This window comes from Lycium ferocissimum, chromosome 6 (genome assembly GCF_029784015.1).
Source record: "Lycium ferocissimum isolate CSIRO_LF1 chromosome 6, AGI_CSIRO_Lferr_CH_V1, whole genome shotgun sequence".
In the NCBI taxonomy this organism is placed as follows: Eukaryota; Viridiplantae; Streptophyta; class Magnoliopsida; order Solanales; family Solanaceae; genus Lycium; species Lycium ferocissimum.
In genome coordinates this window covers 43,033,982-43,051,931 of record NC_081347.1, presented here as the reverse complement: position 1 = coordinate 43,051,931, position 17,950 = coordinate 43,033,982, and the positions used below count along the sequence as shown (strand labels likewise).

The 17,950-nt window shown below is 36.6% G+C and overlaps 1 protein-coding gene across 1 annotated transcript; it reads left to right on the top strand.

Moving 5' to 3' along the window:
- Positions 1-9,741: 9,741 nt before the first annotated feature.
- Positions 9,742-12,539, top strand: LOC132060773 (uncharacterized). Its single transcript, XM_059453700.1, has 2 exons — positions 9,742-12,338; positions 12,421-12,539. Exon 1 carries the CDS (start codon positions 10,494-10,496, stop codon positions 11,652-11,654), a length of 1,161 nt encoding a protein of 386 aa, XP_059309683.1. The 5' UTR covers positions 9,742-10,493; the 3' UTR covers positions 11,655-12,338; positions 12,421-12,539.
- Positions 12,540-17,950: the final 5,411 nt, after the last annotated feature.

Below are 17,950 nucleotides of genomic sequence, written 5' to 3'. Positions count from 1 at the left end.
AAGATAAGAAGAAATAAAAAAAGAAAATAATCAAAAAGAGATAATTACCTACAAAAGCTACAATACGTAGAAAGGGTAAATAGTTTGGGGGTATGAAAGTACGAGGGCATGGGAAAGTAATTATTTTGTGTGTAGTGAGTATTGGCGTTCTTTCCCCTTATATATATATGAGTTTTGCTAACCTACTACCTACAACCTACCCTTTTTAATAGAATAATTACTCTCTCTATCAGTTGGGGCAACAATGCTACAAAAAATGAGCCACATTTTACCTTCCTACGCAGTTTGACCCATTTGGTATATTGATATGACCCTACTAGGCACACCTCGCTTGAAGGCTCACATTGAAGGCCAAGGCATGGGACTCCAATCCATTCAAGCTAGGAAGATGACAAAGGAGCATTGGAGACCTATGGAGAGAGCCTGTGGCTTGCCATAAAAGGGCTATGAAATATGGAAAGTAGCTTAGAGAGGGATGAAAGAAGAAGCTACAAAAGAGAAGCCCAACACTCAAAGTGGCTAGAGTCACAAAGGGATAGAAACACAAATGTGGCTAGACGTGCAAAGAAGGGCCATAGGTGCAAAAGGGTCACAATTGCAAGCTTGAGGATTGGATGATGGATATATGTGCAAGAGGAGCCTTTTTCGGATTCCAAGCCAACATCCAACTAGTCCAACAAGGCCCTTGCCTCTTTAATGACATTCTTGTAATAACTAGCCTAGCTTTTAAGTCTCTTAGTATAAATACTAGAATTAGGTTATTTTCATCTTTAGATCATGTTGAATGAAGAAACTCTTTATAAAAGATTGTAGTTGATAGCTTTAGATTAATATAGATTGTTTTGGTTGGTTAACAAGTGTTACTTCCTAGTTGTGAAGTGAATTGCTTATTTCCATCGAATTCAATGTTGCTCATTTGTGGATTCATTTGAGTCGTTTGTTGATTCGAATTGCTTAGGTTCTAAGGTTTGTAGATCCGATTAGAAGGGTTAGGGTTTGATATACCCTTTCTTGTCCATAGATTTCTTGTTCTTAGGTCAAGTATCTATCCATCTACCCTCTTCCATTTCTATTCTTCATCCACCCTTTATTTTGATTTTCTTGTTCTTTGTTTTTCTAGAGTTTCCCTAGGTTGAATCTTATCATTTAGTATCAGAGCATAGGCTAAGAGATTGTTCCTATAATTTCTAATCCTAGGCTCAAATTCAAAAATCCCCCAAAAAAAAAAAAAAAACTGAAAATAAAAAAAAATCGAAAATTACAATTGTGGTTGGATTTGAGTGTTTTTAAGGTAGATTTGAGTTCGATGTGGTGGAAAACATCTAGAAACAAAATTTGAAGTCATTTGGGTAAGAATTGAAGTTTCCACCATTAGAGGTTCAACAAAGCTTGAAGAACTCAAAGTGGTCTTGTTGATTTGGATTAAAATTGACTTCAATAGGTATTGGGCTTTGTTCTCCTATTAAAGAGGAACCTATACCCGAAAGTTGGAGGAAAAAGGAGTTGGAATTAAGGTACTTGGAATTTTGAATGTTCTTCATGTTCTTGAGGACATTCATATATTCATCTTGAGGAAGAAGACCAAAAAGGAAGGTTTGATCTAAAATTTTCCAAGTCCAAGTGCAAAAGGTGTTAAAACAGCCCAAAATGGTAATTACTAGGTTTTTGTGGGCCCAAGGAAGTCAATAAGGTCAGAAATTCGACCCAAGATCCAAGAAATTCGAGTACGAGACGTCATCCGGGGAACTGGTATACGGTCCATTGTGTGGACCGTATAAAATTCTACGGGACGTCAAAATCCAGCTAGCAAAGTTTCTTACTGTGACGTGTTGACGGTACAATTATACGGTCATAAAAGTTTCTACGGATCGTCAAATCTCAGCGTCAAAATCAGGCCAGAAAATTTGCTTACTGTGACGCGTTGACGGTATAATTATACGGACCGTATAATTTCCTGTGGAGCATCAAAATTCCATCGCAGAAAGTACAACATTTTCAGAATTTTGACGATCCACTTCTACAGTCTGTCAAAATTTATACGGACCGTATAAAAAACCTGATTTTTCAACCGTATAATCTCCCGGGTACGAGTTAACTTTCATCTTATTTCTTTGATTTCCCAAGCCTCAAATCTTGTTCTCAAATCAAAAAATTTTGAGCCTTGATTGTAAGTGATCCCTATTCCTTAGGTAGGGAACAAAAAAAGAAAAACAAAACAAAAAAAAAGTATAGAATTTTAAAAAAATTCGTTATTTCAAATTGATACATTGGCTCAATTGAGGCTTCAAGACCCCGTTTTCAAGTTATCACTTATCCGGGCCTGAAAGTTTATTTATTTTCCATTTTTAGCATTCCATTTTCTTGTGTTTCTCAACTAGTAGCCATTTGGTAGTTGTTCCTACTTGTGTCTACTAGTTCATGTGTCCACATTTCTTTTGTGCTAATTTCTTTCAAGTTTTTCTTTGTTTTATCTCGTTGAAACTTTATTAGCTCTCGTCCGATTTGCTTTGAGTCGTCCGTCATTCATCTAAACAAAAATTCATTCTACCACAAAGGATAAGCAACGTGTGAATTTGATTGGGCGAGCCGATTCGTCAACAACTTCGAAAGAGCACGGAGCGTGGTAAGGTTGAGAGTTCAATACGAGTAACGTGAGGCTTTTATTGCTAATCTTGTTTGCTAGTTTTGCACGTCATCATGTCTAACCAAGGCGATAGGATGAAAGAGGTAGTAGATATGTCATCCATAGCAAGTTCATTGGCTATGATCATGAATCAAATCTCGGGCATGCAAGCGGGTATGGAAGAGATGAGAGGAGAGATAAATGGTGTGAATGGGAAGTTGAAAGGTATAGATGAACGGATGGTGAGTATTGAGAAAGTTCAAATGGAGGGTTCGAGTAAAATGGGCACTCCCCGTTCTCGGAATGAAGGTGATGGGGATAAAACACAAGACACTACACCAACCATTACCCCGGGACAAATCCATGCCTTGTGCAATCCCAACACCACATCCACCTCCACCCAAAGAGCTCCACCACCCCAAACAACCAACCCTCCATCCTAAAACTCCACATTCCAAAACACCAATCGACAAACCTATCCCCAAGTTTACCAACACAACCCGAATGAGGCAATCCCTCAAGTAACCTTACAACAAACACCCCAAGCTCCACTCCAAGTCCAAACACAAGATCCCTTTCCTAACCAAAACCAATACCAATGCCACTACCAATACCCATGAATGAAGAGGAGTATGATAACTATCCATGAGGTAGGTGGTGGGATGATAACGGCGAAAGAGGAGGCGTGGAGGAATGAATAACCCGGGGAGGGGAGGAAGGGAGGTTTTGAGGTTTCCGGCCACGACCCTAGATTCCAAGGTCATGTAGACTTAGGGAGGGCCCAAGGTTATGAAGACCGGGGAAGATAGCAAGATAATGAGCGGAATTTGAAGACCATCAAGGTGAACCTTCCTACGTTCCAAGGAGGTAGCAATCCGGAAGAGTTCCTTGAATGGAAACTGCAAAGTGAGCGCATCTTCTCCTCACGAACAACGTGTCCAAGGCTTGAAGGCAAAGTATGCCCTCACTCAATTTGAGGGGTACGCTTCTACTTGGTGGGAATCCAAGAAGTTACAAAGAGCTCAATAACACATCTATGATCTCCCAAGTTGAGCGACTTGATTGAGCTCGTGACAAGGGTGGCTTCCACCCCACATACCACCAAGATGCACTCAAAAGGTTGTACATGTTGAAGCAAGGGTTGAAAAGTGTGGAAGCGTACTTTGATGAGTTTGAGGATTTGCGGATGAAGTCCAAGATAGAGGAGCATGAGTAGTACACTATTATAAGGTTTGTAGCCAACTTGAATCAAGACATCTCTAAACGGAAGTGAGGCTCAAGACTTATAATAGTCTTGAAGAGGCATTCCATGATGCATCCAAGGTTGAAGCGGATCTAAAAGAAGAGAGGTCTTACAAAGACAAAAGCAAATCATCTTCAACTTGGAACCAAGGGAAAGAGAAGTGGAAGACGTCCACTTGGGAGAAGCCCAAGATCACTACTCCCAATCCTCAAACTAAGCTTGATGATAAGGCTAAAGGAGGTAACAACTCTAAACCCAACTATAATCGTCCTTCTACCGTCCAATGCTTTAAGTGCTAAGGAAGAGGGCACTATGCAAGTGAGTGTCCCAATCGGAGGACTATCACCATTGTGAGAGATGGGTACCTAATCGACCGATGATGAAAATGAGGGAGGGGTTGGTGATGAACATGAGGGAGAAAGTAGTGAGTGTGAGGGTGATTCCGAGGGAGAAGTTCAATTGAGATATGAGGAGGCTTTGAATCATGCTATTGTCGCTAGAAGAGCCCTGGGAACTCTAGTTAGGGAAGAGAGTGACCAACGGGAGAACTTGTTTTATGCTAGGTGTAAGATTTTGGACAAGGTTTGTTCCTTGATCATTGATGGTGGGAGTTGCACTAATGTGGTTAGCCAATTCTTGGTTGAAAGTATGAAATTCCCCACAAAGAAATACCCTAGCCCCTACAAACTTCAATGGTTCAATGAAAGTGGAGAAATGCGGGTGACCAAGCAAGCGATTATCCAATTGAGCATTGGAAAATATGAGGATGAAATCTTATGTGATGTGGTGCCAATGCAAGCATGCCATATTTTTCTTGGAAGACCTTGGCAATTTGATGTGGATGCTCAACATAGTGGGCGGACCAACAAGTATTCTTTTGTGGTCAATGGTAAAAAGTATGTCCTTACTCCATTGACTCCCCCATGAAGTGCGTGAAGACTATAGAGTCATGAAAGAGCTACGTGAAAAGGTGAAAAGAGAGGAAATGGTGGTGAGTGAAAAGGAGACCTTGGTTGCTTAAGGAGGACAAGGTTCGACCCAAGAGAAGAGTAAGAAGTGTATGGTCGCTAGAGGAATGTTGGGAGGAGGAGAGGAAAGGTGTGGTGAAGAGAAGGACTTGGTGCCAAGTCAAGCTAACCCTCTAACCTTCGTTTCTTCTAGTTGTCTTGTTCCTTTTGTAGGTACTTATGTGGATGATCACCTTAAAGAGGACATGGACTCGAGTTTCCAAGTTCCTTTGGAGGATGAAGTAGTGCTACCCTCTTCCGAAGAGGAAGGCCAATACAAGGAACTTGACCAAATTGACAAAGGTGATGTGCTTCAACAAAGAGGTAACAAAGCTAACCCTTCTACTTTAGCAAATGTGGATCACTTTGTGCTTAATGAACAATTAAGTAGAGGTAAAGTTTTGCCTTTTGTGGGAATTAGAGACCCTTTGTTAATTGATGATGCATTGGAGAAAAGTGCTTACACACTAGTTGATCCTTTTGATGACTATATTGACTCTTCTTGCAAGAGTAAATTGTGTCCATCTAGTAATAGCACTTGTGTTGATATTGGTCCTATTGAGAGTGAACTTGCTTATTTTGAATATGATCTTGTGATTGAACCTACTCTCTTCAAGGATGATAACTTTCTTGATAGTAACATAGTGGATGATTGTGCAATGCATGGCTTTGTATGTGGGGATGTTGAAAATAAAGCCTTTCTTGAGAATCACAAAGTCACTAAAGAACCACTATGGTATGATGATCCATTTCTTAGTGGGCAAAACCTCCTCTGGAGGGAATTTGACTTGATTGCTAAAATGGATTATCTTGAAAAGGAGGGTAAAACTTGGCTACAAATTGCTAACAATATTTTGTGTGATACCTTTCCTTATGATCTCTTTGCTCATGAAACCCTTTGTATGTTGTTGCTTAAGTTTATGATGGGTTTGCAAGAGGGATGTGTAGTCCATGACTTGAGGAATATCTTTGTTTATGATCCCGGTGTAGTGTCCTCTTGTTATGTCTTGGTAGTGAAACCATTGTTTGAGGAGACTAGTGTAGAGGGTTGGGTTCTAGGTTGGAATGACCTTACTTTATGTCTTACACTTAGTCAAAATGAAGGTAGAACTTGCTTGGGGAGTGAGTTATTTCTTGAATTTTGGGGAATTCACCTTGTTGAAATCCCATGTATGCACTCTCTATGCATGATTACTATTGATGTGTGGTTGTACCACAAATTTGTTCATCCTTGGCATGATTATGTGGTTATTATTGTGTGTGCTAACCCTCAATCTTTGAGGAGTATGTTGTCTTCCATCTTCCTTTGGCTTTTGCAAGGTTTGGATTCGAGGACAAATCCTTTTCAAGAAGGGGAGGATGATATGACCGTACTAGGCACACGTTGCTTGAAGGCTCACATTGAAGGCCAAGGCATGGGACTCCAATCTATTCAAGCTAAGAGGATGACCAAAGGAGCATTGGAGACCCATGGAGAGGCACACAAGCCCCATAAGAAGGCCTATGAAGTATGGAAAGTAGCTTGGAGAGGGATGAAAGAAGAAGCTACAAGAGAGAAGGCCAACACTCAAAGTGGTTAGAGTCGCAAAGGGACAAAAATGCAAATGTGGCTAGATGTACAAAGAAGGTCCATAGGTGCAAAAGGGTCACAATTGCAAGCTTGAGGATTGGATAATGGCTATATGTACAAGAGGAGCCTTTTTCGGATTCCAAGCCAACATCCAACTAGCCAAACAAGGCCCTTGCCTCATTAATGGCGTTCTTGTAATAACTATCCTAGCTTTTAAGTCTCTTAGTATAAATACTAGACTTAGGTTATTTTCATCTTTAGATCATGTTGAATGAAGAAACTCTTATGAGAGATTGTAGTTGATAGCTTTAGATTAATATAGATTGTTGGGTTGGTTAACCAAGTGTTACTTCCTAATTGTGAAGTGAATTGCTTATTTCCATCGAATTCAATGTTGCTCAATTGTGGATTCATTTGAGTCGTTTGTTGATTCGAATTGCTTAGGTTCTAGGGTTTGTAAATCCGATTGGAAGGGTTAGGGTTTGATATACCCTTTCTTGTCCATAGATTTCTTGCTCTTGGGTCAAGTATCTATCCATCTACCCTCTTCCATTTCTATTCTTCATCCACCCTTTATTTTGATTTTCTTGTTCTTTGTTTTTCTAGAGTTTCCCTAGGTTGAATCTTATCATATATAACTTTGAATTTTCTTTTCGTTCCTTAGCGCAACATTTAATTCTACTTCTAAAGTGATTCAGAGTAAATTTGAGTTAGATTTTAGAAGAGGCTTAAGGAAGAAGAAGAAGTCAGTTTTTGTATATTATTTTATTATAGTCTATATGAGTGTATAGACATATCTTGTACACTATTATTCACTTTTATACACCTATATACACAATATGTTTGTCTTGTATAAAGGGCATAACATTGTATAAAAGTGTATGAGCGTTGTAGACGAACTTGTTCTATGTTTTTCAGTTGCAATGTTTGTTCAAAAGCAGTCCAAATCTATATTATTTCTAGAAAGTCTAAAAAAACACCCACTTTAAATTTCTAACAAAATTAAATTCAAAATTTTATACCCACTAATTTAAACTTGTTCAATAATGGTGGATTACCTTAAAAATCTAATTTTTACCACCCAAATATTTTTGGTTTGTTGAACTAATGTTTGAGTTATTCAGAATTGGGTTAGAAGCTCGAGATATTTTTCCAAATAGCGATTTCCAGAACCTATTTGGAGTTGGATGTTAAAGATCCAACCTGCAACTTTGTATACTGAGAATATACAATAGACCAAGAGTAAAAAGCAAAAGAAGCTTTGACTAACTCTCTTCTTTTTCAACGACTGCTACACCTACACCATTCCTCCGTTGAATTTGATAATTCATAAATAAAAATATCATTTGTGCCAACTTTCCTCTCTGTCTCTTTTCTTCCGTTGCCATTCTCAATTTTCAGGAGAACTGGAACTATGTACCCCTTAGAAAAGCCTTTTCTTGAATTTTTTGAACATCACAATTGCAATCTTTACCTTTTGTGTTTGGGATACACCTTTGCAAAGTTGTATATAGGCCATATTATTGCAATGTATGTAAGTGGGTGAGAAAAAGACATAATTGGTCCCTTAACTATGAGAGTAGGTTCAAATAGTCCCTTAACTATTCACTTAACAGTTTTGGTCCTCTAAGTTTGCCACAAGTTAACAAAACTAGTCTCTTAACTATGAGGGTTGGTCAAAAATAGTCCCTTAAGTATGCACATAACAATTTTGGTCCTTCAAGTTCGCCAAAAGTTAGCACTTTTAGTCTCCTACAAAATATTCATCGAACTTTGTTTGTTAGATTTGACAAGAACTATGAAAAAAAAAAAATTAGCAAGAACTCACATTTAGAGGTACACATTACTAAAGAAAAGACCAAATATTTCGGGACAAAACCGACGGACGTAAATTAGAAATAGCAGAAACTACAAAAATTGTCACTACTAAAAACAAGCGAAAAAATGATGGACGGTATTTATTTTTATACCGGGTTTTCAATAAAAATGACTCTAGTGTATTTTACGTAGCCAATGGACTCCCTCGGTTTTAATCGATAGAGTCCGTCGATCTTTGCGTTTTGAGACACTATTGACATTATCAAGTCTGTAGGTTTTTTCTCGGTTGTTAATATAATCGACTGACGCCTTTGCGTCGGTTTTTCAAAGCGACGCAGTCCATCGATTTTTGACAGTTTTTTAGTAGTGTTTACCCTTTCCTCCTTATCTTTTTTTTTTAAAAAAATTTATATTGGCAAATTAAAGAAAAAGAGAATATGAAATTATGGTGTATTTGAAGGGAAAGAGGTGGCTGATTTTGTGGAGGAAAAGAGAAGAGAAAGCATTTATCTGACCAATTTCAAAAGAGAAGATAAGAATAAAGAAAGAGAAAGAAAAAGAAATGAAAAAATTGAAAATGAAGAGATGCTGCAACGAGCTCTTCTGGTGAAGGAAAAGAAGAAATAAAAAGAACAGAAAAAAGAGAAAAAGAAAAAGGGAAAAAAATTTAAACTGAAAAGAAAAAAAAGTAATAAAATACATTTAAAAAAAATGTTGCAAAATAATTTTTAATCTTAATTTTTTGTCTTTCACATTCCTTAAGAAAGTGATTACGCTCTCTATGCCAGGTGGCCTCAAAAGGGTCCAATAGTTCAACTTCATACTGGTTCAGGGAGGGTATTAGGACCTCCGTAAAGTTTAAGTGTCTATTTTTTTTTTTTTTAAAAAAGGTCATAGTTCAAGGGGACTTCTATGTATTTTCTCTTTTCATTTATGTCTCTTAGTTTGACATGATACTTAAGAATGTAAAAAAAAAAAAAAAAATGAAATCTTGTGATATTGACCTAAATGTATGTATAACATATCAAAACTACTCTCTGAATATTGCGGTATAATAAACGTGTCATGTCATTACTATTATAGAATATGTCGAATTAGAAACTTACTGAATTTAAAAAGAAGTATTTCTTGAAAAAAAAAAAAGTGTGACATAAATTAAAACAAATGAAATATTTGAAAAGACTCACATATATCTTTATATGATGTGAGAATCTAGCAATAAATGTGAGAAAGAATACAAAATGTATACTTCAGATTACTAGTTTTGCTAGGGTTTTTTAACAATATTGTCGTTTTTGTACGTGTACAATTCCATTCTCCTTTTTAGGAGTCGAGAAAAAAAATTATGTCACCGAATATTGGGATGGTATATTTTTGAAAGTGTGATGCTTTAGTTGAGAAAATACCCAAATACCCCCCCCCCCCCACCCCACAAATGTTTGGCCAAAATCCCAACTACACACTCAACCTTTGTGGGGGTCCTATTACCTCTTTGGCCAATTTAAAAGAGGAATAAAATGACCCTTTTTTGCTGATGAGGCAGTCATATATGCAGACCACCAAATATTGTGCGGTGTTTGTCTACATGCGCTAGGCCCCACCTGCATTATTTTTTATTTTCCCTCATTAATTGTAACCCGACCCATACCCATACCAAAATCTAAAATTACCCATTTCTCTTAATCAGCCCCATTTCTCAAATCCCTAACCCAAAACCCGATCGACTCCATTTCAACCCTAAACTTTATTAACAATATTATTGCGTCCACTCTTTAAGGTTGGATTCGTACTTCATTTGTTGGTGTTGCTCCTTGTGCATCAAGTGAAGGTTAGTTTTTAACATTTTTTTTTGAAAAAACGAGTGTAGGGTTTTGTGCTTTGCCCCTTTTGGTTAATCTAGTTTTAAACAACAAATTTTGATTTTCCCATCTGTAATTAGCATATGTAGTTTCATGTACCTGTTGTTTAACTCTAGTATGGTTTAGACTAGGGTTTCAACTTATTGTGCATATGCTTACCATTTTTTGCGATTCAGTTGTACATATTTAGTTTATTTATTAAGAATGTTATTCGTTATTAACAATACATAATGTTTTGTATTTAGGTAGAAGATTCTTTGATTTTGTCTATGTAACCTTAAGATGGTACCATGAGGGTTTGTTAGACTTAAGTAGTGGGGAACCAATAGATGAAGGTGCGGATGTTACTGATGTATTTGATGTTGATATTGATATGTTGTCCTATTTTGAGTTGAGAGACTTCATTAATGAATTGGGATACTCAACTACTTGCACATTTAGTATTAAGCCACCTAATAGTGGCATTTTGGTAGATGTTGAGAGTGATAGGGTTATTTTAGACATGAGTGTGTCTTTGAAAAGTGGTGATATTGTGGAGGTTTTTGTCCAACACATGGTTGAAGAACTAGAATTGGGCCCACCTTTATTAGAATATGTTAGTCTTGAGGATAGGGAGGAATCTTGTTCAGCTTTTAATAAAAGGGTTGATGACATTGGGGCTGATGAAATTGGGAGTAATGAAAGGGTTGTTGAGGAGCCCTTAAATGATCCCATTACACCTTGTTCCTTTACTTCTAAAATTGCTGAAAAAACACCATCTCCTACCTGTACTACACCTGCTGCTACTGCTGAAAAAACGCCACCTCATTCCTCTTTCACATCTGATTTTACTGCTGCTGATAATACACTACCTCCCACCTCCTTTACACCTGCTGCTACTGCTGCCGAAAATGCAGTATGTCTTTCATCTTCTACACCTGCTGCTACTGAAAATACAGATGGTAATCCTCCTCTTGAAGATGATGTAGGTCCAGTTGGATCTAATTCTTTAGATGAGGGTTCTGATTTCTCAACCGATGATAGTGAACAATCTGTACATGAGATAGAAGGGAATGATGAGGAGGGATATGCAAGTGATGATCCTGAAGAGGTTAGAGAGTTGAGGGCTGAAAGAAGGAGTGTAATTCAGAGGAGAAAAAGAAGAGAGAGGGCTAAACCTGATAGTGAAGAGGTACCAGCAGGTGAAGCTGGCGTGGATCTTGGTTTTGATGAAATTGAAATAGGTAGGGTTAGTCTTGAGGGAAGGTTAGGAGGTGATGAGCCCTACTATGGAAGTTCTGATGATGATAGTTTTGAAATAGATGAGGATGAGTGCTGGGATAATGAAGAAGATATTGAATCTGGTGGGGTAAATGTGCCAAGAAAGAACAATGCTAAGAACAAAATCATTCATGACCCAACTGCCAAGAAAGTTGTTTGGCAGTTGGGTATGGTCTTTAAAGATGTTAATGAGTTCAGGGGAGCTGTAACAAAATATGCTGTGCAAAAAAGGGTTCCAGTAGAAAAGTTTGTGAATGAGCCAAAAAGGGGTTAGGGTTAGGTGCAGGGATGGTTGTCCATGGGTATTGTATGCTAAACTTGACAACACCACAAATGATTTCCAAATAAAAACTTACAATCCAAAGCATAGTTGCCTTCAAAGCACCAGAAATTACTTGTGTAATGCAAAGTTTATTGTTGAAGTGTATAGAAAGAGAATAACTGAGCAGCCAAACATTAGAGTGTTTAAATTGCAAGAACTAATTAGGAAAAAGTTTGACCTTCATGTTGGTAAGACTACTGTTAGGAGAGCTAGAGCAAAAATACTGAAAGAAATCATGGGTGATTATATTTTGGAATTTGGAAGAATCCTTGACTACAAGGATGAATTGTTAAGGACCAATCCTGGGAGCACTTGTGTAGTTAAACTTCTTTGTACCAAATGTTGATGGTAGGCTTGTTTTCAAGAGCTTTTACATCTGTTTTGATGCTTTGAAGAAAGCATTTCAGCACTGTAGAAAATGTATTGGTATGGATGGGTATTTCTTGAAAAGGGGTTTGTAGAGGGCAGTTGTTGGTGGCTGTGTGTAAAGATGGTAATAACCAAATGGTGCCTCTATCATGTGCTGTAGTTGAGTATGAAAACAAGACCACTTGGACTTGGTTTATCAGGATTTTAAAGGAAGATTTTGCACTTGGAGATGGGGTAGATTTAACCTTGATAACAGATATGCAAATGGTATGTTTACTTGATTATTGTTGCATTTTTTTATCATACTAACTTATGTGTCTTCATCTGCACTAACTACTACTATTTTCAGGGGCTATTTGCTGCTATTCAGGATTTGCTACTTGCTGCTGAACACAGAAGCTGTGCTAGACAGATCTTGGCTAATTTCAGCAAAGATTGGAGAGGCCTCCAAAGGAGACAACAGTTCTGGAGGATTGCAAAAAGCACATTTGAGTCTCAACTAAGAAAAAACACTGAGCAGATGAAGTTGCTTGGTCTAAAGAAAATGATGGACAAGCTGAAGGCCTAGAGTCATGGGAATGGGTGTCTTTCAAGCTGAAAATGGGTTCAAAATTGCTAATGTGAGTGTGTTAGTCATTTTAATTGTTCTTCTATGTGTATGCTGACTTTACTAAAATCTTGTCATATTTCGTGTGAGCAGCCTGGCATGTCAAGCAGCAGAATTGTCTCCACTGGTACAACAAAGGTGACCAGATTAGCTGATGTAACTGGTGGTATTGGTTACAAGCCTAGTGCTAATAGTAAGTTGAAATGGATAGGCACTAAAGCAATCACAACAAGGAAACTATAAGAGATCCAGCAAAGGATGAAAAGGGGGACAAGCAAATCAGTAAATCCAAGCCAAGAAAGCACCTGTTCATAGTCCAAGAATCCATGGAAAATCTAATGATGCAGAAATTATTGTTTAGACTAGAAATCTAATGATGTACTAGTATTATGTTCTATTGGTAGACTTTGTTGTTTTGTCTTGACAATCTAAGTGCACCCTTTGTTTTTGGTTGTTATGGGATTATTATGCACTATGTATAGGCAGTTTTATGACTGTTTTGGCTGTTATGAATCCATGGTGTTTTTTTTAATTGAAATGGTCTCTTTGTGGAGCTCTTTGTGTACTGTTTTGGCAGTTATGTAGCATTGTGTGAAATGGTCTCCACATCATTTGGTGATAGTGATTTTTTTACCACTTTGTGAAATGATCAGCAAATGGTCTCAGTGTACTATTTTTGCACTCATTTATCATTATCTAACCGTGACAACAACAAATGGTTGAATGGTGGTTGATTAGCAGATTAAGGATATGGATATTATGTAATGGCTTCTAAACAGACATAAACTAAACATAGACACAAAAGAGGAAATAGAAATTGGCCTTAAACTAAACAAAGCAACAACAACAGCATTCTACTATGCACTCCTATGGCAAAGTCATTTCCACAATCTTTGAATTGCCAATTTGAAATAGTTTGCTTATGATAAGAACAACAACACAAAGTACAAATACAAAAATGATATTCCTATTGAAGCTACACCATTTGCTCTTTCTTTGAACCACCTGACTTGTCTCTTCTTGCTCAATCAAATTCATGTCTACACTAACAGAATTAATGTCGACACTTTTTAGCTCATCCAATTCTAACTTCATACTCTTATATTGAGCTAATTCTTTCTCCAAATCTCTAATCTTGTGAGGATAAATTTTGATCTTGCATCAACTTCTTCTTTGTCTCTCCAACGAAAAAACTTGCAACTGTTATCCTGAAATTTATCCAAAAAAAAGCATAAACAAGCCGAAAATAAAACTTATAACGATATAAGAAAAACACATACACCATAGTATGGGCAAGACCAATATCTTCTTCCCGGGTTATGCTTCGACCAAGAATTTTTCAGTTGAAGCAAATTTCCGTGTTTGCATTGAACTACTGCTTTGAGCATTGGGTCAGATTCGTCCATACACAGTTTATTAATATCAATTTTTTCCATTGCAAAGCCTGACACATCGAAAACAAGAACCTATGAACTATAATTTGGGAAGAAATTTCAAAACCCTAACTTTGAAATGGAGTAAAGTATAACAATACACACCAAAATTAAAAGAACATACTTACAATACAGCCAAATCCGACCGAATATACTAGCTTAATTCTTAAAAAATGCCCTGAAAGAAGAAGATAGATTGAAGCTTTTAATTTGGGGTAAAATACAAAAATGGGTCGGGTAAAATTTAAGAGGGTGTAAAGAATATTACCGTTGATTTATTATTATTATTTGAGGTTTAATTGCTGATTTGGACTACCAGGTGGACATTTTACAACAGTTGGGAAATAAATTTAAAGTGTTGAACGCGCCATGGTGCGGTGACAACACGCGCACTGCCACATCAGCAAAAAGGGTCACTTTATTCCTCTTTTAAATTGTACTGGGGCGTAATAGGACCCCCGCAAAGATTGGGTGTGTAGTTGGGATTTTGGCCAAACGTTAGAGGCTCATTTGGCCATTCTCTTCCTTGTGATTATTGACTATTTTGTATGTGTTTGAATGGAAATTTTTTAATATGTATCTCACACAACTGACATTCGTTTGAATGTGTATATATTTTAAAGCATATGAAATAATGATTACTTTGATCGCTAATAGTATTGTTGTTAAAAGTAACATATATAATTATCGAAAAAATTCTGATTGTAAAAAGCACATATAACGACTGAGTTTTTTTAGTTATTGACATTTCTTAATAACCAAAATGACAACCAGCAAAAGAGAAATCGTCGTTGAAATGAGGTATTATGACCGTATTTATTGCCATTGTTGAAGGTTCTTTAACGATTGAATTGAAATCAAGTCATGAACTTTTAACACTAGAAATTTAGCAACCCGTGACGATTGATTTTTTTTCTGATCATAATTGACTAATAACAACCATAAAGGACTTTTAGCAACTGCATTTTCCTCCCTAAAGGCCTTTTGAAGAATTGAAAAGAATAATTGTGTATCTTATTTGCATTAGGTAAGTTCTTTCTTCCGTGTCTTGCTAAAATAAATTCTTTCTGTATGTTGAAAAGTATACAAAGAACAACATGAAACTTGAGAATTAGACAAGAGAGATTGCTCAGATGGTAAGCACCCTTCACCTCCAGTCCTAAAGTCATGAGTTCGGGTCACCAAAAGAGTAAAAAGGTGAAGCTCATAGGGAGGGTTAAAAAAAAAAAAAAAAAAAAAAAAAACCTTGAGAATTATAATAACATAGTGTAAAAACTAGTAAAATAAAATGCTGAAAGTGAAGTTATAAATCATCGTCAAGATTAAATTGGTATGGTAGTATTATTTTACTTGATAATTGCAAGTTCCAAATTATAACATTCTACCTTCCAAGTTCCCATAGTATGCATGTATGAAAAATCTCTCTGATTGACTTGAATAGGTATATGTATATGTATTGTCATTCATAACATTTTGATATCTTCGGTGAGGCATGTGAAATGCTAATGCCTTGCATGTATCAATTTTTAGAAAATAATAGTTATTCATATAGTAATATTTATTCAATTCAGTTAGATCTTTTCTTCTTCTCTGGTTTTTCCACAAAACAAATAAGTCAATCCTATAATTTGGTACATTTATAGACTTATACCTAATCTTATGTTTCTAGAAGGAAAAACATTAAACAATTTTATTAGTTCGATTAGGTTCCATTCAATCGACTTTAAAATTCTTCAGAGGCCTCTACTCATGGGAAATATTAAATTGACTCGTCTAGTTCTGTTTTTTCTAATTAATTGGTAAAACTAACAAGTTGTAAAAAAAAAAAAAAAGGATAATTGGTAAAGCTAACAAGTTGCATAAAAACTGGATATTAAATCGATTATTGCATGGTGTGTGTAGTAAGAAAGTGGATACTGTATCTATCTATCTATCTATCCTAGATTTTCTAGAACTATTTGCTATAGTAAACTATATTCACGTGCATAAATATTGTGGCTGAAATTATTCATTACCCCCCTAAATTCGGATGGTAAGCTATACCCTATAAGTATAAAAGCCCCTTTCCACACTCAACACTTGACTTATTCACTGAGTTTGTTTACAAGAAGTTTTAAATTGCTATTTACACTGACACAGAACCGTGAACATCAATGAAGCAAAACAAGGAAGTTTCCATGGTATATGTGCTACCTCAACATGAATATGTAAATATTTTATAAAGTTATAGGTTTATATAATACTTGTTACAATTATAATAGATTTTTACATATAAATTTATACCACGGGTTAAAAGTCTTTGGATTCAAATGAACTCAATAACTAAGAGCTGTATCCACCCATGGACTACTATTAGGGTGTGTTCGGTACGGAGGTTCAATTTTCTCACGTTCGAAACAAGTTCCTTAATAAAGAAAATAACTTCTCTGGTGAAAGTAGGGAAAACAAGCTTCACAAGTGGCATTCTACATTGATTGTGCCTCCCTTCCCTCGAGCACCTAATATTTGCCCCCACCACCCACAACCCCTCCCTCCCACCCCCACTCCCACTTTCCATTGTATTTGTCTAGGTATATATACAAATGCTTTTAAGATAATATTTCTTACTTATGTACCGAACACAAGAAAATAAATAAGAAACTCATTTATTTTCCTGGAAAACAGTTTCCTTCCTACGAACCCACCCTTAGTCTTTGATCATGTACTTGTTCATTTGTTTTCCAGGTTGAGAGTGCGAATAATTCGAACGACGCAAAAACAAATGAAGAAAATGATGATCTGAAGAGGTGGTCGCCTATAACAGCTTCTCGAAAAGCCAAATGGTGGTACTAAGCATTCCATAATGTGACAGCCAATGTAGGAGCTGGTGTTCTAGGCTTACCATGTGCTGTATCACAACTTGGCTGGTATAAACATATACAGGGATTTTTTCACTTTTGGCCCGTTGGCCAAAATTAATTACGGGCTCTAGCCACCAAACCTATACAGTGGTTGCATTGTGTGTATTATATCTATATTTATGTATATTATTTACCAGTAGTATTAGCACTATTCTCGTGGTTCCTTGTTCGTCTATTTTTGTTACCACCTGTTTTTTTTGTTCTTTGGTTATCGCATTATTTTGTTGTCGTTACTGTCTGTTTCCCGAATGCTATGTACTGCTTTTCCTATCACATTATTTCGTTATTGTTACTGCTTTCATTATTCCCGTATACCCCTTCTCAAACTGCTGTGAAGTGTTTTGCTTGGCCGAGGGTCTATCGAAATAGCCACTCTACCTCTACAAGGTAGGGGTAAGATTTGCATATACTCTACCCTCCTCAGACCCTACTACTAAGTATGTTATTGGTGTTATTGTATGTACATTTTGTGTATACAATATGTATATTATATTTATATTTAATGTACAAAACCTACATTTGCTGGCAATTATTCTTTTGACCGGTCAAAAAATGTACTTAACCCATATATATGCTATATATGTTCTAATTTCTAGGATAAATCTCTATAGAGTTCTGACCCCCTTCTTTTTGGTGTTTCTGATATGTAGGATTCCAGGAATTATGATGATAATAATTTCTTGGTGTGTGACATTATACTCATTTTGGCTATTGGTTAATTTGCATGAGCCTGTCCCGGGGAAGAGATTTGAACGATATCAATTAGGGCAACAGGTATTTGGCGTAAATAAGTGTTACCGGATAGTGATGCCTCAACAAATGATTGCTCAAGTTGCAAGCAATATAATATACATGGTTACAGGGGGAAAATCTCTAATGGAAAGTGCACTTATGTTGTTCCAATGTGCTCATGGGATTAGACAAACTTACTTTATATTG

What these genes read in the sequence shown, in the direction of transcription:
- LOC132060773 (XM_059453700.1), top strand. Translation starts at nt 10,494, where the DNA reads ATGTTGTCCTATTTTGAGTTGAGAGACTTCATTAATGAATTGGGATAC.